Consider the following 23,815-nt stretch of genomic DNA (forward strand, 5'->3'; position numbering starts at 1 on the left):
GACATAAAAGCAGTAACGATAATAGCCTGTTTAATTTGGATTTTAGAGGATAATCACTGTTTTCATATTTTCTGTTCATTCCTTCAGTGAGTTGCTGGTATGCCTACGGCTATCTAACAAATAATAAATGAGGTACATAGAACAAGGTACCTAGCAACATTGAAAATAAAATTATGCTTTTTCTTTGCTATTGTTATTTTTTAATCCTACAATTCCAAAGCCTGCAGGGCTTACTTAAAACCAAAGAAAGGGCATACAAATAAAAATGACACATAGTATTATGGTAGGCACACACAAGTTATTTTCTACAGAGTAATATTTCAACTAAAAAAAACAACTCAAACCCAAACCATGTAACTAAACATATGACAATGCCATATAGTATTGGTTGAGTGAAAGGAGAGGCCCCTTCGAGTGAGTTAGGACAATTCCAGAACAGGGTAGAGAGCCATGCAGAACCACTAGCTCAGGTCTTCAAAGCAGGATAGTCACACAGACTGACAAATTGTTAGGAATTAACTCAGCCTTTCAGCATAACAAAAAGCCTGATTTCACTGCTCAAGTGCTGCTTGCAGTTCCAGAGAGCGCTCATACAGAGCAGGAGCTTCTCTGCGGCACTGAAGCATTTGTCATCAAGATGCTCTGGACTGGTTTCCTTCTTTTTTTTTTTTCCTTTGTATTTTTTAGAGAAAACATTTTTTTAAAAAATACCCAGTACCCTAAATATTTCTTTAAGCTAGATATCAAACACAGGAATGTATGAAATAAATAAATATTTGCAGATGTGTTGGGGGAGATGAATACATGCCGAAGTTAAAACTAAAGAATGGGCCAGCTATAATTTTATTTATTGAACAGGCTGAAAAAAATGGAAAGGCAGAGAAGTACGTTTCAAGAATCCAGAATCCACATTTCCTCCATTCTAATACCTTCTGTGCAGGCAGACAATTAGGAACGTTAAATAAGGTTCCCTAAATTGCCTGGGATATGGAAGACATAAGAGAATTTCCTTCCAAATTCTATTTACTATATACCTATGCCATTTCTGTCTTTCACATTTAATAGCAGGAATTCAGAGAACATCCAGCTTTCCAAACGAGATAGGAAAATGTGAAAAAACCCACGTGTGACTGTTTAGAAGAAGAGAAGTAAACCTCACAGAAAGAGGAACTGCTGGTATTAGAAAGGAAGTATACAGAAAAGTCACTTGCATCTTTCTGAAGAAAAAAATGTAAAAAAGATACAGACGCACACACAAAACGACAGAGGAAAGCTCATGTTGCAATATAGGTCACAAGAATTTGTGACTGAAAAAACCCCCACGGGTGTCAGAGCATCACGCCTTGTTAACAAGGGATTGTTCCAAACAGCACATTCCATTTTATCCAACTTCATTTTAAGCGACTCAAGCAGCTGGGCTCCCATTACTGTCTTGGAGGGAGACACCCTCGAGGTCTCCTTCTTGTGCACAACCAACGGAGTTCTCTAACTATCACCAGCTGTTGGTGTGACCCTGCCTTCAAGCTGCCAACAGCTGGGCAGGGTAAGAGGGGACAGTTTGTGCTACGCTGCCCTGAGACTTGAGGAAACCAAACAGATCAATAATCAAAAAATCCATGTCTGCTCAGAAGGTTCAGTATACACAGAGAGCTTCAGCTGAGCCCAAGAATTCGGGCTATTTACATATATATAAAAAAGAGTTTCAAGAAGGAAGGGAGACTGCACTGATGGGAAGTTTAGTCATAAGACTGAGAAGCTTCTGCAACGGGAAGAGACTAAGGGCTCTGCCGTAGCCAGGAGGCCAGATGCAGCCCTGCAGATGTGGGATGTCCATGGGAGGCTGTCTCCACACAGCCCCCACAACATCCCCAGACTGCAGGCAGGGGGAAGGGACGGAACGAGTGCGGTACGCAGGCAGGGTGCTGTCTGCACGCCCCGACATTGCTAACCTCAGCACAGAACCTTACCATCACACGCTGCATGGAACCCGATGACCAGGTGACGATCGTTTCAGATGTGTACCAGCATAAGCTAAGTAGTTATATGAGACACATGGACGTAAGTAAACACACTGCTGCATCCCAAAAGCTACAGTAGCTCCACAGTTTGTTCTTTAGGCTAAGCAGATTATTTGCTGAAATTTTGAGCAAGAGCTGAAATTTGACCCTAGCAGCACATTCAAGTTACACGGTGTATTCTTTTCAAACAAGACTCATATTCAACCCATATTCATATACCCAATAAAAAGATACATAAAAGATGCAGTAAAACTTGCATTTAAGATAGGTGGTTCTTTCAAATTAATCTTACTGTAACAAAATCCATTTGGAATATAATTCTGGGTGAAATTGCATTCATAAAACCAGTACCACAACCATAATCTTTTATTGTATTAATGTTTCTGATATGGGATACAAGGACTGGCATCATCCTTTGTAATATGTAATATCGTTTCTGAGAAAGAAGCGTTCTCGCAAGCTGGATTTATCTCTAAAATAACGTCTATATAAATAGTTTAGTGGCAGTGTAATGATAAAGTGACCTATCAGACAGGATGTGTAAATTCAGTCAATTGAAGAGTAACAAGCAAAACACTGACCTCATATTTAAAAGAATATATAAGCTAATTAAAATGTAATAACTAAAATCCCTACATTAATCACAGTGTTAGGGCTGGGAGTTTCAGCCAGTCGTTCATGAAAATTAGGATTCACACAATAATTGCTACTCAACCTCCTTGCACACAATGCAATTTGCTTTTTTATTTGAAGTATGTGGCAGCCATAGCTTTGCAACAATATGCATTTGAACTTTTTTGAATAAATGTTTTGCTAAAGTGTTGGTATACATTTAGATATACTTACTACAAAGCTTCAAGAATCTCATACACACTGATGCATAAAAGATGTGTCACATTTCCATACTCCTTACCCATTCCACCCTCTTTGTGTTGTAGGGAGAGACAAAGAGGAAAAAATATAACGCAATTTTTATGTTGTGATATCTGTATCTGGCAAAAGGATATTTGATACCATGCTGTCAAATCCCAGACATTAGATTTCAAAACCTCAGTTTCATTTGGCTAACTGAAATTTATAAAATTCAACAGAAATGACCTATTTTTTCCTTGTTTCAGTCCAAAACCAAGGCAAAGTCCTAACTTTACTATTGTTAACAGCTAAGGCTATGTGTGAGCTCAGAATCATACCCAACTTACTGAAGTACATGTACTATTCTATTCTATTCTTACTTTGGAGGAATGCATGAACTCACATGGTTTTAAAGATTTTTCTAGTTTCATGTTCCTTTATGCAGTTTTCATACAGAGCCCGGACAACAAAGGATGCTGCTACTCCATCCCACGCTCCCAGGCAGAGTGAGCTTGCTGGTGGAGATGGCGTGGTGCCATGCTTATCCAAAGTTAAACCCAATTTAATGATGTTGTGAATGCAGCTGGTATAAAATTAGAGGCAAGCCCTATCCTTTTCCTGCTCAGATATGAACTTCTAAAATCCCTGTATACGTCAAGATGCCACAAAGCTATGCCCCAATTTAAAAAATTTACAATCTAAGATCCTGCTGATACAAAAAGCACAAGATGAGGATTGAAAAGGGCAGGATGGCTTGTTGCTAGCAAGGCTTTGTCCGGTAGTGCAGAGTACTCCCAGACCTCTCATTTGATTGAAAACCCTCCAGTGAGGCAGATGTTCTTTTTCTCTATGAAAGCCCCGATGGGTCAGCAGAGGAGACTACATTGTCACCGGCTAGCTTTTCTCAAGACACAAATGCCACCCAGCGTTTCTCCAACTTTAAATTTTAAAGGAAAATCGCAGTCACTAGCTTTACTGCTCAGAAAATATTTTTAAGCAACAGTATTTGTTACAACAAAGCTTCAGTGCAGAGGCAGGGACTGTAAATGCCAAACCAAGTTAAATTAGACATTTTCTGGCAAGCTAAATGTACAGGTACATTAAATAGAACCGTAATTCTTGAGGACTTACGTAGACCTCAAACTATCCTACAAACAGGGTATTTGTAATTAAGCACGAAACATTGTCCTCTGCCATGCTCACACATTTACATCTGAATTTAGTTCTCTAAATCAGATTTGGTAACAATAAAATTATTCAAGCATTCTGCAAACAACGAAGGCCTAACACAAACCGGCGACACGGCAAGCTTTCAGACTGTGGTCTCTTCAGAAGCAATGCGCAGACAGAAACAGGGAGAACAACGAAACCACCAATGGGTGTGCTGTGCGGAGCGCGAGAGCTGACACGACAGACAAGGCCTGGGCATCAGCCCCGTCAAACACCAGGTATAGTGCAAACAGGGAAAAGTTTATCTCTCCGAGAAAAACTGACATGCTGTAATGTAAAATTAACCATGAAATCTGAAGTGGCTCTACATCGTGGGTTCACATCCTTCTTCACTGACCAGACTGACTCTTGATCCTTCTCAGTTGTATCAGCTGAAGGCCAGGACCCAAGCTGGTCCACACTGGCAAAATTCAGCCAAACTCAACAGAATTAAATGGATTTCAATCAGCTACTGTACAGCCTCCAAGTTCATGGCAGTTTGCTGTACCTGGGCCCTTCATACAACAGTTTAACATATTGGTTGTTCTTCAGGAAAGCATAGGTTTTCTCTGGTTAACTGACTACTGAGCATAGTGAAAACCCCTGGATTATAAACAGCTGCTGGTGATTTTACAGCCCTTCCTCCCTCCTGAAAGGGTCCTGGAGAACCAGCGCTTCTCCTGTCTGAAAGACAACGAACCCCTTAGAAACAGAGATTTCCTTTCATCAGACTGGCATGAGCCTGACCATTTGTCGTGGTTTGGGCCTCAAACCGGGACACCATTCCACAGAAGCAGCCCTTGGATGCATCCCTTCGAGTCAAATATCACTAGCTTCAAATTTTCCACTTTCAAAAATTTTTATAATGTCCTACTAAAACTAAACTAACATTCTAGACCTAATGCATTTTTTGATTTTCGGGGAAAACACAGTTCTGAGCTCAGTCATTAACTTCACAATACGTTTATTCACATCACAAATGCTCCACGTAGGGCGTACAGGAGCTGTGCTACCAACCGCTTCTGAGGGACAGTCAGACTCCATTTCGTACCTCCCTGGCAGTGCATTCAGCCATGTAACACACACGGGCCTCAGCCAAATCCAGCTAAGTGAATGCTGAAGTGTTTCTTCTTAACAAGAACAGGTACATCAAATATTATTTTAATTCTCTCCCCAATGGGTTACTAAAGAAATTCAAAATCAAGTTCAAGGCCTTACTTCTTATCTGGTAGGCTCAGGACATTTAAGAGACTGCCCAAGGTAGAGGATGGAAACTGGGGTCAGGAGCTCTGCTAAGCTGACAAAAGCTAATCTTATCTGTGTAGCAGGTGCAGATTTTAAGAAGCCAATTCAAGACTGTGCAATGAATTCCTTTGCTCTATAAATAAGAACTTACACATATATTAAAAAAAATAATCACATATTATCCACTTTCGCTCCAAATACAAATTGCATTTCTCTGACCGTAACTCCTTTAATATACAAATAGCTTTACAAAGCAGAGAAGTTTAAGTCAACCAAAATGCTCTAGTAAGCTAAGCCAGCATTTACAGTGACCAAACAGAACTGTTTCCCTTATGCCAGTCCTACTTAACAGGAGTTTATGCTGGTATTTCTAATCCTATTTGAATTCAGAGATGTAAGGGAATGGGATGTGTGCACACACGTGCATACGCAAGTAGGGCACTGTAGTGAGAACAAGCAGATATTATATACTTACGTTGCTCAAAATGCTACAGAAGATGGTTAGCTTGGGCACTGGGCGGTGAGTAACAGCCCATACAATGGACAAAAAAGAGGGTTGTAGGCGCTCTGCCTTAAAAAGTATGAGCCTGAGTCTGACGTCTGACCTCATAACTAACCCTGCTTTGGGGAAGAGGTTGGACCAGACAACCCCCTGACATCCCTTCCAGCCTGAATTATCAAAGAACCCTTCAGTTTTAGAGCTTTATAATTCATAATTCTCGGGGCAGGGAATCCCAGTTTTCTCAGCCATTATTACAAAAATAATTACTTGCTATTCATCAGATATTGATGTCTGCATAGAATTTATAATTTGGCAATTAACTTTCAGCTATGCAAATGCAGATCCTCTATAAGTGTGCAGGTTATCTTTACCAGAAGAATAAATATGAGCCTTAACATAAGTATGCATTTTCCCCCATTACTGTGTAACAGATTAGTATGCTCTATGAGCAAATATCCCTTAATTTGGTACAGAACTTTGGAACCCCTTCAGGAGGAAAAGTGCTGTATAGACAGATGTATTATATTTTGCAGCTGATCTTCTTAAAGTATTAACTACATGGATTCCAATAAATGGCTTCAAACTGTATGGTTTCAGACTAAAAAGTCCAAACATTTCAGCTGTTGTAAAGGAAAAATCAAAAGAAAGTGCTGAAGAAAAAAAATAAAGTTTTTAAGAAGTATTGTGGGATAGTGTGGAATTAAAAAAGCCTTGGTAACATACACTAAATGCTTCTCATACCCTTTTTGGCTTGTAGGAATCCTAACTCTTCAGGACAGTAAAATATTATTAGGAAGTTACAAAAAATAATGGTTATTTGAATATTAAAATAAACATATCTCACAGTTTTTAGAGCTAGAATTTATGGAGTTTAAATATATACAACTAGAAAGGATGAAATAATGCCCGCAGTATAGGAGCAGTACTCTGCCACACGGGCAACATATGTAAAACAAATCAAAATACATAAAAAATGCATTCTGAGTTATGTGAGTATTTGCGTACGCTGAGTTGTTTGGCAGATGTAGGATAGAAGATGAATATATCACTATATAAAATATATTTTATAAACACGCTTTTAATCCTAAAGTACTAGGCATCCCTTTTCAGTATATATAAGCCTCATGAATATCATGCAATTTTCCAATTTTTATATATACCAACTGCACAAATAAGTAATAAAAGCTACAGAAATAAAAGTGTTGTTTCCACACATAAATTATTTTTAATCCTGCACACACAGACAAAGCATAGGATAGCTCTCTTTTTGTTCCTTCTTTATCTGCCTAAGTGGTGAAAGAAAAAGCCTCATAATCCTGCAAACATAGCCAGTTGCCTTGATATTTAAATACTAAATAAATCTGGGAAACTGATTTTGATCTACTAGGGAGATCATCTTCACCATTTCACCCCCAAGAAAGCCAAGAGTATTTAACCTGCACTTGGAAGACGTATGAAAGAGAAAAGACTCCTTAAGCCCTGCTTGCTTTACATTAAAATATTTACTATCTGGCAACTGATAGCTCTGCTCCTCCCCTAGCCTTGCTAGAAGCGACCTTAACTCTCCGGAACAAATATTTAAGTCTTTCTGCTTATGGACAGAAATGCTTTTCCATTTCTCCGCTGAAGCCATCAGAAGCACCAGCTAGGCTTTTAACTTGGTTGCTTTGCATCTATATTTGACAAGAGTTTTTAAGCCATGCTGGGACAGGCAGGACGTTATTAGTTATAATGGGACTGCTTGCTAGGAGCGCTTCTCTCAGGAGGAGAAACACAATATCTAAGCGAGTTGGAGATGCAGCCAAGAAATCTAGAGGTCGCTCCACCTTGGCTTCAACACAATTGTGTGATCAATACTTTGGATTAATCCACTTTAGTCACTGATTTATGACAGCTGAAAAGGTGCACAACTATGCATTGTCATGATATTTGCTTCCGTTTAAAAAAACAACAGGGAAGAACAGCCTTAACATTATTAAAACCAAAGACCAGTCAAAAGGTCAGTCAATTTCCAATTAAAAAAAAAAACCAAAAAAACACCTCAAACCACCATGAATAAAAAATCTGTGCGTGGGACACCTACAGGACAATTTGCTACAGTTTTGTCCACTTGCTTTTTCTTTGCAACACTGAAAAAGCAGCACAAGTAGCTGCTAGTATCTCTAAACATATCAAATAGATATCAAGGAAATTTTACTTTTCTGTTTTCTATCCAGATTATTAATTAGCATTATTTACCCTCAGTGTTCAAATAAAATTTTAAGTTTGGTTACCGTACTTTGTCTCTTTCCCATAATTTCAATTGGGTATAGTATAATTTTTCATTTCTTATCTATGGTTGAACTGTTTCCACATTAGGAACATTAGAAACACATATTAATTAGGCTTTTCTTTAGACAATAACGATCTGTTCAAAGCTGTGAAACTGAGCAATATATAGCAGTCTTTTCTGCCGCGCAGCAATATCGCATCGGTTCAGAGCAGAGATTGAGAAGTACTGCCCTAACACAAACTGCAGAGGACTTCCATAACACCCCACTCTATATTCCAGGAGTAGCTCACAGAAGAAGACCTTGCAGCATCAAAATGTTAGTTGAAGGTCTCTCACCTGAGGATTGATGCAGTTTGACTCTATTGAGTTTATGAGATCTCCACGGGTCTTAATCAAAGTAAGTGAACTTCGGAATGGCTTTACGTTTCAGAGTAAATACGTATGTGGGAATACATTTAATCAGGCATAGTGCATATCCAATTTACTGTAATAACTTCTGTAAGCGGTTAGGAAGTTTTAGCAAAAATCCTTCTTAACGGGGTATCACTCACTGGAAAAACTCTCCTGCAGTTTAATGACATCGCCTTTCTCCTCTAAGTACAAATCAGTAAACTGAAGACATTTAAGTGCATTTTCCAGCATGCATACCTGCTTCTCATTCTGAAGGAAACAACTTCCTAGCTTTAATTATTTCCTAAGCTGGAATGAAGCTACCAAATTCAAGCAAGGACCAGTAGCAGCAGCCCTGTGAAATGTTATCTTTAATAGACCTGTAGCTTTTAGTCATAGGACAAAAAAAAAAAAAGAAGCAACACTGAAAAGAACAGACATCTTCCTTTTCACTTCACTGTCTTTTGTTCACATTTGAATGACATCTCTCCTCACGCGTTATCTCAAGCAATAAAATACAGAAAATAAATAATTAAGATGTAGGTGCATATTCTGTAAATAACTTTTAAGCAAGCTCCCATTTACTATCGAAAGGAACATTCACCTTAAGAAATCTGATACATTATATACACCTTGCTAGAAATTTTCAAAAATACAGTGTTTTATCTCAGAAATGCTGACAAAAATCCTTAGTATAGCAGGGGAAACTGTAACTATAAAGGTTTAACAAACAGATGCAGTTTTAAATGGAAGGCAAATATGTTAAATTACCTCAACTGCTGAATAAATATTTCCTTTACAAAGCATCTCATACTTAAAACTTTCCATGCAGTAACACTTTCAAATTAAGTAATAAGGATTTTAGGAATTTCATGGTAACCAGATATACAAATACTGGTGAAAGAAGACAGACTTTACTTATCGAATTCTCTGTTTATGGAAGATTAAAAGATCAAAAGAAATGGAGAAACCATTGGGTTTTAATAAGCAATGCCTTCATTTTATTTTAACAAAATTTCATGTGGTATGAAAATATTAATGATTTCAGGTGACACTTGAGTGTATCCACAAAATTTGGTATCTGACTGATATCTCATATATAATTAAGTCTTCTGATAAAGGATATGAACTACGGTTTGAAATTAAGGGGGGGGTGACCCATTTTGATTCACTTTTTTTTCTTCAGCATATAAGCAATCAAAATTGTTATAGAATATATAACAAAAGATTCCAACAAAAAAATCATTAAACTGGTAACCTCTATAGGCCCCTCTGGATTTGAACTAAGGAAAGCTGCAACTGCAAGCTAATGCTTGGCCATCAATAGAGATATTTTCATTTCCCCCTCAGCCTTCTAGCTGCATATGCAAGAGTAACACAGTATACATTATTTAGGCTTCTGGTCCATAAACAATTCCGTGGAGGAACAGCGCAGAAACAATGAGTGCAGACCTGTTCACACAAGCTTAACACTTCCTACAGTGTAACACTCACCTCCTGTTTCCTTCAAGCAACTGTTGCCCTCTCAGCTTTCACAAAGTGACCTTGACTCTAATAACCCGTTCTCTAAATATGGAAGGCTTTCTCCATTCTAAATCAATATTTCTGACTTATTTTGGGAAAAAAAAAAAGAAGTTTCAAACATTCACAGGACACAATGAAGATATATATGGATTGGCTTCATGATAAAGAATCAATTAGTAACGATCCAAGGGAGGCAGTAACAAAAAGCAATTTTACCCCTAGTTTCCAAAGAAGCCAACAAAAAGATGCATTGGATATAAAAATCTATGTCACTATACTTCCTCCCCCCCCCGAATTCAAGTATCTATTAACAATTGCTGCATGGTGAGCAATGTCAACCCTCATTTCATATTCCTAACAAACTCCTATGCAGTGATTTTCTGTCTGAAGTCTAAAACATCTTTTCAATTTTTTTTTTTAAAACAAGAAAAGGCTTATTGCCATTATTTTTCCTGTACTGTTATCAAATTACTCTGAAAAAAAATATACGAAGAGTAAAATTAACCAGAATCTGTTAACATTTTAACAAATTCATATTGTGCTTTCACTTCTCAGCAGTAAATAATGATCTCCAGCTTCCTGCTTTCAGTAATACTTTGCTTCTTCAAATGCAAATGACTCTGCAATGGAAAACTAAGAGAAAACAGGGAAGAGGGAGAGAGATGCCCAACATCCTTTTCTGTAACTGCTTAATTCTGGGCACACCATCTTGCATTGTAAAACTGTATGCTATAATGCTAATTCCTCTTTTAATTTCAGAGAGAAGTGATCTGTAACCCAGCATATACACATTTTGCCTTGCTTTATTAAAAGGAAAGCAAAGAAGTCACATCAGTTTATATTCAAAATGTGCTGAAAAGCTGATGGCACCATGCTACATTAGGAACTGAGTTCTACTCTCTGGTATTCTCACTGGTTGAAACAAAAAGTCAGTTCTCTCAGCTGTACTAATGTGTCTCTGGTTTTAGGTGAATTGGCATCTTCTGGGACATTTAGGGTTTTGTGTTTGTGCATGCTGAATTTACAAAAATAACTTCAGTGCTGTTCTTGAGGAACTCATTCCACAAGAAGCTCAGCAATCCCTTTTGATTCCTAACAATTGGAAAATCACAGTATTTGGAGCAGTACTACTTTTAAGATCAATACATCACCATGTTCTAGGTAAACATGTTATTCCTAAACGGATCTTTCTGTTGTTGTTGGGTTTTTTTTTGTTAATTTGTTCTTTTGGATAATTGTCCTCTTAGGATCATTTCTAGCCTAAAATCACAACCTAGTAATATTTTTCACTACAAACTGATTTAGTTTTTAATTAAAAAGAATGGTTTTAAATCATGATTACACCATTATATTTGTTTCTTAGATAACAAAGCTATTATCACTACTATTTCCCTTCAGAACAGGGAGCGAATCTTGATACACTGTGGTTCTTCAGCTCAGTTGTTCACTGCTCTGAAAAACTAACTATTTGAGGGGAAATTAAAACATATGTGGTCTAGATGCATTATGAATCTTACTCATTTGTCACACTCATGAATAACTTTACTCTTTCAACATCTACCTAAAAAAAATCTCATCTCCAATTTCATGATTAACTGGAATGAATACGGAAGAGATTCATCTTTACTTTATATGGGTTTCTGTAAAACTATACTAGAATGTTTAAAGTGTATATACTTTTTAATTACATGAAAGATTAACTACCAGCTTGTGTAGTTCCATCTACCCTAATTACTCCAGAACATTTAAGAAGAAACACTTAAACCTTTCCTTGCAGCTATTTTGTGTGGCATCTTATTTTACAGCATTTTAAAAGCAGGCCACTGTCTATTGATGCCGAGTTGATCAACCTGCTCTGCGCCGGACTGTTAAAAACTGTGAATAGAAACTAAAACTACAACAGGATTAGAAAAAGCAATAAACCCTGACATTGATTGGCAGTTTGTCAAACTTATGGCTCCCTATTTACAGAATGCAGGAAACCCACAGCCTTTTAAAAGGCATTGTACAACAGAGAAAACACAAATGAGTTGAGTAGGAATTAGGTGCCATTATCTAAGATGTGTTTGAGAGAATGCAGAAACCGTTTTACACTGGAACATCTGGGACTCGCTGCATGGCTCCCAGTAACCAATGAGACCGCACGAGGAAAGGCAACGAATCCCAGATGTTAGACATTGGTCATGGGCCACAGAACTGGCAGATTACAGTAAGGGGGAAGTAAAAGTATCTTTTGAGTTTAGTAGGATGAGAGGGGAAAAAAGCTTTACATGGATAAGCAGACAAACATGTCTTCTCTGCCTAAATTTGCATTAGGGATAATGTTATGATCCATGTCACACTGAAGTCTTTGTGAAAGCAAAAGTTACTAGGTTTCCCTGAAAACTGCTTAACTGTTTGAGAGCTACTTATTCAGAGTGAAATATTTAAGTCAAGTGTGTAGCACCCACTACTGAGGGTCAGCTCTTAGATTTGAAAATCTTCAAGGAGACAGCTGGAGCATGAATCCTTTCTGCTCTAATCCTGCTATTGAATGAAGAGAGAATGAGGATAAGTACAGTAACCTTAATTTCTCATGTCCCACTTTCCCTTCGGCTTTTAGTACTATGACTGTGAGCTGCTGCTAGATTAATGAGACACCAGTATTCCTTTGTCTCTCCCTCTCCCAGCATGGATGTGTTTTGAATACAACTGCAAGAACGAGATGGACAGTTGTATGACAATCAATACTGTATCACTGAAAACACTACAGAAGTATGTTCTGGAAATTGCAGAAAACTAAACAGTTACAATTTTCATAGCAGCTATAAATCACGTAATAACGACCCCAATATTACTCCAACTATCCGCACTTTCAACATACAGAGATGAACATGGACCATAACCTCAGACCTGAACATCTTCAAGAACACTCAGGTTTGTATTTAGTTCTTACATTTCAGTTACACAAACGATGTTTGCCATTTCATTGGGCAAACGAGATATACTACATTATAGGATGATTTCTGTTGGACAGACGTATAGAAAAACTATATTTAAAATGAAATAGACTGAGGCTACCTACAAGAATAATCTCCAGAAGCAAGGTTATCTTAATAAGCATCTCATAAGCAGGTCAGAATAGGAATGGAAAGACAGAACAAGAGAAGAGAGCCGAATAACATAAGTTTTGTAAAAACTTTGTTCAATAAGAATGGCTCAAGATACCTCACAGCTGGTACCCTGAACAAGTCCCCGCATTCAATCCTTAAGATACTTTAAAAAATCGTCTTAGTAAGGGCTTTTAGTGAAAGAAGGATGTATCAATATTCAACATCAGTGTGCATTTCATCCTCAGCGAGTAGTTACTGCACAAGAGATAACTGACAGTTTAAAGAGAAAGCTTTCAATAGTTTCATTTTTTCCCCAAAGCCCTGAATAGATCACACAACAAAATCCTGAACTGACACTTCAGAGATGCTACGGAGACCATTTTTTCCTCTTTCTTTTTGACACTAATGTTTTAATACAACATTAAACTAAGAAAATATTAAGTAGAGAATTTCAAAGGCATCAAATATCTTAGGAACACAAGCCTCTAACTTCTAATGCATCCTACTGTTAATTTGATACTATGGAGGAATCGGGAGACAAAATTGACAAGAAACTGCAAAGTTAAAGGCTTGTGTCTGAATTGTTATTCCACAGAGCTTGCAGCAGCCAGGCAAAACACATTTGGCTTTATTTGCATCTTCAAGCATGAAAGATTATGTGAAACTGATACTGAAGGTACAAGAATTACACTTTGAGAATGTATAAGCAAGAATGCAAGTGATTAAGGAACAGATCTTTAACAAGCAGGCCTCAAAAGGATGGACAGGTATTGTTCTCGTTTGTTTTGGGTTTTTTTAGTAAGTACAAATATTATATCCATATGTATAGACATATGTATTTCTCAAGATCTGGTACTACCTTTCTATCTCTATACAATCTATGTCACTGACCTCTCACAGGCATTCCCATGTCTTTGTTGTTTTGTATCCAGCAACACCATGTAATTCACTCACTTGCTGAAGCTGTGCTTGACACCACAGGGTACAAAATAACACAGAAAACATTATCTGTGGAAGAAGAGAAGATTGCCTGGCGCTGTGAATACTCCTATGAACAGCAAAATCAGTTTTGCCCTTTCAAAAGTTAGATCAGCTGCCTGATTGATTGCCCTCCCCCTCTTTTTGTGGTCTTTTAAGAGTTCAAGAATTGGCCAGAAAATCAATATAACTCATGTAGAAGCCCCTCCAAAAGGAGAAAAAAGAAATGTGATTTCAGTTTGGGAAACTATTCACCAGTATCTGCTGGGTGCATCTTTGAAGTACCAGACAAAATGCAGGAAGCTTTGCTGAAAACACACTCATTAAATTTTTTGGGCTAGCAAGGGGAGAAGTAAGGTCATGTTCTGCAAATATCCTATATATAGCAAAAGAAAAAAGCCACTCAAGTGTTCTGATACTGCACTGTGACATATTTCAATCATTTACAGGAAGCCCTCAGCAAAGAATGCAAACAGGAAAGTTCTTCCTCATGAATAAGCTTGCCTTTTAGTCAAAAAAGATCCCCAGCTGCCCTGTGTAAATTCTGCAAAGGAAAAGGAGTTCTGTTTCTAAATTCTCTGAAAGTCAAACCACTCTCACTGTATACAAATCTCTACATAGAGTATTTCCTTCCAAATATATATATTATCAGCTATCTTGCTTAGCTATGATAAAGTAAGAGGATGCATATGGTAGTTCTGGACTCCTTAGTGCCAGAGAAATTGTTTAGAAAGTTTACTCATCCCTAATACACAAAAGTACCACAGTATATTTTAGTTACTGGGATAGGAATTTACAAAGGAACAAATCAGAAACAAAAATTCAAACCAAGAGCTATTTACACAGTGTGTAATCTGGGGACTGCACAGACAAGAGATTTTATTCAGAAGCCTTGGAGGTGACATAAAAGATGACATATTTACAAAACCAACAGAGCACCCCAATAGCAAATGTAGTTGGAAAAGATAAAAAGCAACCCCTTCGCAGGAAAAAGAATTCTAATTCCTTATTTACAGGGAACTTGCATCTTTACTGAAGCACAGTGATGCTGGACTAGATAACCACTGGTCTGACTGACTAGCGCGTTTCCTTGGCTTTGGTTACAAAATGTAACCTGATATTAACACAACATACGTGAACAAAATGTCACTTTTTAAGGCAAACTTCTGACTCTCTCTATGCTTGCACGGTGGAACTGAAAATGTAAATTATGTGCAAAGAATGACAGAAATCATTGAGAATCTCTCAGATTAATTCATGAGGTACCCGCTACTCTTCTGTTTTCCTGAAGAGACACATGGGGGGAACCACCCTATCACGTTCCAAATGGAACCTTAACACCACGTACCTGAACACTACGTATCTGCATCACAGATATGCTTATCAAGAAACCTGCTACCAGAAGTAAAGACAATAGGACAACTGTATTATAGAGGGGATGAACCTGAATCTGCAGATACAGAAACAGCCGATGGTTTTGGTCCCATCATCATATATATTGCCACCATGTTTCCACATCATCAGTAATCAAAAGTGGTCATGACCCAAATATTCTATGCATTTTTCAAATAAAATGAAAAAATGTGTTCCTCCCTCTACAGAGCATGCAATCTAAATCTCTGTCATTGTTGCTAGAGGGGTTTTATGCCTTGATAGGTTATAAACTGTTACAGATTAATTTTAAGTTCGAAGTGCATCAGAGAAGTCTAATATATCTAGCTCCTTTTAAATTGCTCTTTGTCAGATACGATGGCTTTCTACTGTCTCCTCCCACACACTTTCCATCTCTCCTGAAAATTGCCTCATCTTTGAGTCATTACTGTTGTAATTACAACAAGAAAAATCAGTAGTAGAAGAAAAAATCTTTGGCACAAAGAGGATTATCGTGGGACAAAAATATCCTGCTGTATCCAAAGATAACACAATGCTGCATTATTAATGTTTCTATTGATTATTGACTTCATGATAAGGTAAAAATCTAAATCTTTACACTTTCTATGTGGTATTCCTTCCTACAAAAAAAAAAAAGACAAAAAGTCTACAAAAGATATAAACATGTCTAAAAGCTGGATAGGGCATGGTCTTCCCAAAACACTGGAGGGAAAAAGTTTTTAGTAACCATTTTTCTTTAGTAAATACAAAGGTTGAATACTATCCTTCAGTTGTTCAGTTGGGCAAGTCTTGGGACTTCAAAGGGAGAGGATTTGAAGTATTTACCTACTGGGTGTAATATTTGCTCTTTCTTTGGATGTTTCTGAGTGGCTCAATATATACATTGACAACCCGTTGTTCTGCAAATACAGAACACACAGACTAGTCTCCTTGGTTGGATAAATGATCAATTCCACTTCTAAGAGCGGCATTAGATTCTTAAAGGGGATGACAGTACAAATCTTAACACAGGCTATTACAAAACAATGTACTTAGAAGGAATGCTTCCTTTAAGCTCATTTAAAATCAGACTGCAAGAGAGCTCATATAGTTCAATGACTTTCTCATCAGCTTTCTGCCCCGTGGCAGGATACCCCTCTGCTATTCCTGACAGACATTTGTCTAAATTGTTGCTAAAAGCTCCATTGCTGAGATTCCTTAGACAATCTACTTCAGTTTTTCATTTACTGTTACAAGTTTTTTCTGAACACCTAACCCAAATCTCCCGCACTTTAACTTAAACTTCATATCTTAATCACCCCGAACGTGGAGAGTCCTCTCTTTCTCCTGCACGTTTTCACGTATCTGGAAATTTTAGGTTATTTCCCACTACATAGGTGACAGGATTGAGGTTGTTTCAAATCTTTCTTCATTATTCAAGGCCCTGAAAACCTAGAAGATAAGGTATAGGGCTAATACAGATTGCCAAATTCCTTATTTACTAAAGAACATGCCCTACCATTTGACATTTTCAGTACAGAGGCCAGGGACCCAGTGGAGGAAAGGGAGTGCCAGATCCCCACCTCTGGAGTTCGGTTCTGAAAAGCAGTACCAAGGGCAGGAAGCAGCATCTGCAGAGATGCGCGCATCACCCCTGGTCGTGTGCGGCCTTGCAGGGCATAGCTGGAGGTTCAGCTCCTGCAGATGTCAATGGGGGTACAGCCCATTTCCGTTGTAAATAAAAACCCAAAAGGAACAGAGAAGATAAGAGTTGTCTTGATTGTAATCTGCAGCAGAGTATCCATATCATCAAATATTCTTTACTTCAGTCTTTTGCCACTTTCTGTCTGAAAGCGGTAACGCCTAACCTACATCTAACGTAGGACGTGAGCAGACAAGCGCAAGGCTTTGGGAATATGGCAGGATGCCACAAAGAAAACCGTATAGATCGTCTTTTACACCATACAGTATGTTTGCAGACACTGAAATTTTACTCATAAATATTTAGGATTAACTCCTGGTTTCACTGGGCTCTCAGTGAGATTTTTACCAATGACTTAATAACAGTCGTATTTCACACTGCAGGGATATGAATTACACATGGAATTATGCTTTTAAAATGGTATTTTTGTCTGCTTCTTAAGATCTCTGTATATATCACACTGTCCTTAGTATACAATCCTGATAACTTACATAGGAACACCTTCCACCACGGTTTAAAACCAACAGTTTTAAACATCTGAGTATCATTTTCAGTGAAAGTAACAGATCTGTTTTATAACAGCACGCTTTAGCAACACTCAGATGACTCAAGGAAAAGCTAAATCCTCCATCTTAAAATTCTGGCTTGAAATTGGCTCAAGATTTAGCAACTGCTGTATCTCAGTCTTTTGCTTTGTTATTAGTTTTCCAATATTTTTTTCCCTCATCTAGATTACTCTCTATTATTTAGTTATAACTTCCTCCATAATTGCAATCAATGAATAGTAATCACTTAATAAACATATCCTGACAGGTCTATTTTTGCTCTGGGAAAAGATTCATTTTCTTTATCATCACTTCAGCAAGCAATTTTTCTTCTTACCTTAAGCAGCAAAGAGAAATGTAGTGCCTGGTGTAGACTTCTGCTCTGTTAAATACAGCTTTTGAGCAAGACCAGACACCACCCACTCCTTTCATTTTTATATTATTTGGATATAGATTTATCAAAATCTGTATAACCTGGAACTTGCGTTCAATGACTTTAATATGTAATTCTATTGCTGCAAATAGGAGAAAGCTGCTTCGCACAAACAGCTTGTTAACACTGAGCTAATAAGTGGCATTCTGGTAGACTTTTCAGAGTGGTTTTCTTAAAATGCAGGTAATGCGGACAGAAAGTCTCTTTTTGTTAAATTTTTTTGAGCTTAGATACTCAACTTCAAAATGCCAAAGAGTGTGTATTCTGTCAACCACTTATAAAGGCGTAATTTTGTATTAAATAGAATACAATATCCTGAATGAACTTGGATACCTGCAGGTTGCTGTAATGATTTCTTTTCCACTGCCATGTGAATACAGCGCATGAAACTGGTAAAGAAACATAAACAAAAGAAAATGTATTTTGGTTGTATATAGAAACCTGTTTGGTTTTTTTTTCCCCCTCACAAATTAGATCGATTTGTTCTAAGAGGGCTTGGCCTAAAGCCACTGGAATCAAAGCAAGTTTTTCTACTGACTTCAAGGGACTTCAGACTAGGTGTAGCAATAAATGGAAATTCAGAGTAAATAAACTCTCCAATGAGATTCACATTTTTCTGCTTGAAGTCCATGTGGGGAAATTCTCAAATGTCTTGTGAGTTAAGTCTGGCCATTCATTGCTCCTGGAGACCTAATATAGATATTCAAACATTCCAACTATGTACAAAGAAGGGAGAGATTCAAACTCTGCTCATCTGCTATTTTACTCTGGTCTGGCCTGGCTTTGCCTTGGGACAAACAGACTATGTTGTTTGCCAGGTACCTTCCAAACAGGACTAAATCAATTGCTTTGTATAAAAAAAAAAAATTAAAAAATTAAAAATCTAGGTTTGAATATGTCAGAATTGCATTCCTGAATATTATCTTTTTAATAAGGTGGACAATCCTCCGTGAGTAATTCTGACATTAAACAGTTGAAAGCTAAACCATAAAGGGAGTACTCTAAATTAAAATGAGTTTCCGTAAAATCTAAGTACACTTTAGTTCTTTACACTAACGTTTAAAACATCTTGAGCAACTCATCCTTGTTCCAAAGCATCAATCCATCCTAAGGACATATTTTCCAGTGGTAACTTCTAGCACTTTTTGCACAAATACTGACAAAAATTAATTTTACCATACCTACCCTCCAAACTCTCTCTCTGTTTCAGCCCCACATAACCCAAACCACTGGGATCAAGCTGAGCTGTCCCTCTGAATGGAATTCCATTTCTGGCACCATGCTTTGTGCTTTTGTAAATGGCCACACAATCAGGCCTGACGATAGGAGCCTATCAAAATTCTTACTAATACAGACCTGTCACAGGAATATTTATCTGTCTACATACGACAGGCAACTTATGACTGCATAAATTTAAATGTGTGATAACTACAGGGGCAAACTTAGATTTTTTTTTTTTTCACTAGCCTCATCTTTGCAGCAGGCAGACCTGCATTAAGTTTCAAGGAAATCTTTCTAATACATACCAAACAAAAAAGCTTATGCATATTTTAATCACTTCAGCAGTATCACCCTTCCTCTGAAAAGAATTGATTATATACATCAATAATGGGGAAAATACTCACAGCTCTGAAAATTAGACTAAAAATCTCACTTTGGAGTTCACTAGTTCAGCTTGTCATTTTCAGAATTCTTTTAAGATATCAGTGCAAGGCATCTTTTTGTCTGCACAGTAATGAAGACTTTAAATACACTAATTATCTCTAAACATAGGCTTATTAATAAAAGATTATAAAGCAAAACAAATTTTGCGCAAAGCAGCAGCTTTTAAAATAAGCAATTGTTACACAAATTAATGCCAAAAAATGTATATACTAGGCATTTTGTAAAGGTCTGGGAAGTACTTAATATGAAAACAAAATGCCTGGATTAATCTAGCAGAGATAGGTTGATATGATGGAATTCAGAAAGCAATTGTGAAAAAACACTCTGCATCTATGCTGATGACAAAGTGTTCGGTAACAAAAGCTTTGATTTAAATCATATTAGCATAGTGTGGTGGAAGCATGCAGCACCACAACATCAAAGGATACACCCCAAAAATATGTATGTATTTTTATTTTTTTTTTCTTTTCTCCAATAATTGTATACTTTTAGTTTCCAACTCATGTGTATATCAGAAATGGTTTGTATATCCAGGGAGAAATCAGAGGGGAATGAAAAAGAAAACCAGCTTGAGGGATGCAAGAATCTCCCCATACTTTTAAGTAAAGAAATAACAATTCACTTGTAATAGGACTGTCCCATTAGGGTCCCTGATTGCCGTGAAAATCTCAATTGACCTACTCCTTTTCTTTGTTACATTTACCATTTTAAGATAATTAAAACAATATGTCCTTGGATTTGGACTCACTAGGTTTCTTTTGAGGTGTACCTCACAATCCTCCAAAAATTATTCTGAGAAAAATACTCTCGCCTGAATCCCACATTGTCTTAAGAGTTGGATACTCTTGTTCCAGGTAATTTTGCTCAAGCTTCTCAGGAGAGATGTGACCACTCCAAATTTCCCAATTTTGATTAGAGCATAGGGAAAACACCATTTTTTTTTCCCTTTGTTTTCAGTAACTTTACAAAATAGTCCAGATAGACTACCTGACTGCTTGTAGAGACGAAATAAAGAACTTCATTTAGGAACAACTAATTGCTCTTCAGAATAAATTTTCAGGCACGGTAATTGAGAGGCTAGAACATCATTGCTTTGTGTAAGTATAACCTTTTTGAACTTCCCAGGCTGACACATCACAGCTGAGATGCAATCGTGTTAGTCACGGCACTCTGCGTGATGCCATTGCTGTACTGAGCAGCACGCTATTAGGAAAGGGTACAGCAGCATGTTGCACTACCGACGGGGCCCTCTCATGCTGAGATTGTCTATATGCAAACACCAGGCCCACTGTCACAGCACAACACAGGAGAATGCTAGGGAGCTATTTCTGTAACACCAGGAACACTTATTCCTCCCCAACTTGACCCCTGCTCTGTGTGGTGATGGTGGTGATGTGTTTCAGATGTGATGTATAATAGCAGGAGAGCACTGATGCATCAGACCAGGAAATTAAAAAAGATGCCATTCACACAAAGGAATGTTTAGTTAAGTTTGAAAATCTTGGCTCAGATGATACCGTGATGGACCATTTGTTACATCTTTACTTACTAATGTTCGTTTGCTGTGGAATTTGCTGTCGGTTTTGTTTGGTGTTTTTTTTTTTTTTCTCTCCAAATCAGTGTGTTACTGATTTTAAATGATTCCAAGAGCTCATCTGCATTTCACCCAACACATTTTGAGTCAGAGATAATATCTGAAAGCACTAGGGTCCTTAAAGGAACAGCCTATTACAATACACAACAGTAACTATGTTTCTACGATTTATGAAAAGAAAGCAATATGTGCCTGTTTCGGTGCCTGTCGTTTGCCTACCAATGGTGCAGTGCTCCCCATTCCAGCCCTCTCTGCATTCACATTTCCCATCTTTACAAGTTCCGTGCTCCGTACAACGGGGATGACACACACGCTGGTCACAAGCCACTCCTGTCCACCCTTCTTCACAGCGACATGCTCCGCCAATGCACACCCCGTGAGTGCCACAGTCTACAGAGCACACTTCTAGGAGAAGAAAAGAATAAAGATTATAGCCAGCTCGTGCCAGCGGCAACGGGGCAGAAGCAGCCACCTAGTCACGAAGCGAACAGTGGGTGGAACAGGTATGCTTCTGCTGAAAAGCATACGCTGTCAAAAGCTGCCCTGTTCATATTCAGTTCGAAACCAGCATTCAACTTTTGCTTAAAGACAAATGAAACTATATTAAACAGTCATTTAAAAAAATCTGCTAATGTATGCAGGGCAAACTGCTGCAGAGCTGCGTCCTCTGTTCAGATACAAACAAGTTTCGGAGGTAGCTTCCTCATCGCCTGTCAGCAGTGCAGAAGGGAAGCACGAAGGTGTTTTACTCAAACCTGGACCTCTGGTGATTTTGACAGAGACACTGATTTGCTAAGAGTGAGACAAACTCACCTAAAACTCATTCAGCAGAGAACGGTGACAATTCCGGGTCACTCGGGCTCTAGGAGTGATGGGTAAAAGACACTTTCAAGGGAGAGATTTTGGAATCCTACTACTAACGTGGTCAGTCACCTGGTGTCTTTACTGCTCTCTGCCAGCTGCAGTTGTAGCAAAGCAAACAGAGGGGTCTTTTGCCTCATGCATCATCAAAGAAATTGACAGTGAAACTCTCATTCATGAATTTTTCTGGCTGCTGATGCATGAAGCAGAAAATACGCTTCTTGATATTCATTTCACTGGTGGGGTATTCTAAGTCATTAATCTTAAGAAATAACTGAATAAGTGTGAAAACTATAAACATTATTTTGAGAGATGCACTTAATGACCTGCAGCTCTGTCTCAAGGCTCAGCATGCGACATAAATGCAAAATTCCCAGTATTTTTTTTCCTCACAAATAGAGCATTTGCTGTCTTGTCAAAACTGTTTTTTTTCTTTTTAGCTCCTTCTGTTAGAATAATCAGGTTTTACAACTGTAGCTTTTGAGAGGATGAAATTTTTTAGCCTATGCTTTTGTGCCTCCTTTTTAGTGCCTCTTGCTCTAAAACTATTTTTTTTAATGTTCCATCTACAACTGAAAAGGGAAAAATATCCTTTATTTGGAAAGAGATTTTTCCAGTTTGCGATGTTTTTCATAAGTGAGTAGCATTTTGATACATAGTAAAGCAAACCCTAAAAACGTACTTAATTGTAGTGTTTTCCATTCCCCAAATGTTATAAGCATATTTATACATTATGGATGTTTTCATGTAGTTGGGAAACAGATGTGAAGCACTTAAGTAACTTTTTCTGTCCAAACGAGGGTCAGTATTGGAATGAAATACAAACTCCTAACCTCTCACCCGCCAGCTGACAGTCCTAAATTAAGAATGTCACAAAAAATAGTATCTAAGATATATACACACTTCTTCCCAACATAACTAAACAGGACCAAAGCTGTCAAAAGCTGCCCTGTTCATGTTCAGTTCGAAACCGGCATTCAACTTTTGCTTAAAGACAAATGAAACTATATTAAACAGTCATTTAAAAACATGTTCCAAAGACAAAGTTCTAAATTATTTGCATTTCAAACTTGCCACACACATTAACATTGTAACAAAAAAGGAACGTTATGGCACAATCAGGGAAAAAATATTTTCCTTACCGACGGAGCAGTCAGGACCCATCCAGTTGGGGTCACAGCTACAAAGACCCGTGTCAGACAGGTAGGTACCGTGCCCACTGCACTGGTCTGGACACTGGGCTCTGGGAAGCTCACAATTTATTCCACCCCAACCCGGGCTGCAGAGACATTCTCCATTCACACAGACTCCGTGGTTGGAGCATGTCGGATCTAAGCAATCGACTGCAGAGGAAAACAAAAACGATGTAGAGAAAGGTCAGTTCACACAATATGATGTTTGGAAAACATGTAGATAAGCGCTTTGAAAAGTTTATATCACTGTGATAAATAAAATAAACTGATTTAGTTCTTCAAGTCATATTAACACCTGGTTTAAGAACGGGAAAGCAATTTGTGTTTTACATTAGCTCCAATTAAAACAGGGTGTGACTGAACAGGGAA

General features: G+C 37.9%; 1 protein-coding gene across 2 annotated transcripts in view; it reads right to left on the reverse strand.

Moving 5' to 3' along the window:
* Positions 1-23,815, reverse strand: part of TENM2 (teneurin transmembrane protein 2) — a 543,058-nt gene that overhangs the window by 64,741 nt on the left and 454,502 nt on the right. Inside the window, exons 13-14 of one of the 2 annotated variants that reach the window (XM_009890877.1) lie at positions 23,396-23,596; positions 21,585-21,797 (exon numbers count right to left, since the gene is read on the reverse strand). In XM_009890877.1, coding sequence (XP_009889179.1) covers positions 21,585-21,797; positions 23,396-23,596 — 414 coding nt within the window. Of the gene's footprint in view, positions 1-21,510; positions 21,798-23,395; positions 23,597-23,815 lie in introns of those variants that run through there. The other variant, XM_009890878.1, reaches the window with a different exon arrangement.

Source organism: Charadrius vociferus, unplaced genomic scaffold, assembly GCF_000708025.1.
Source record: "Charadrius vociferus isolate BGI_N301 unplaced genomic scaffold, ASM70802v2 scaffold108, whole genome shotgun sequence".
Lineage (NCBI taxonomy): Eukaryota > Metazoa > Chordata > Aves > Charadriiformes > Charadriidae > Charadrius > Charadrius vociferus.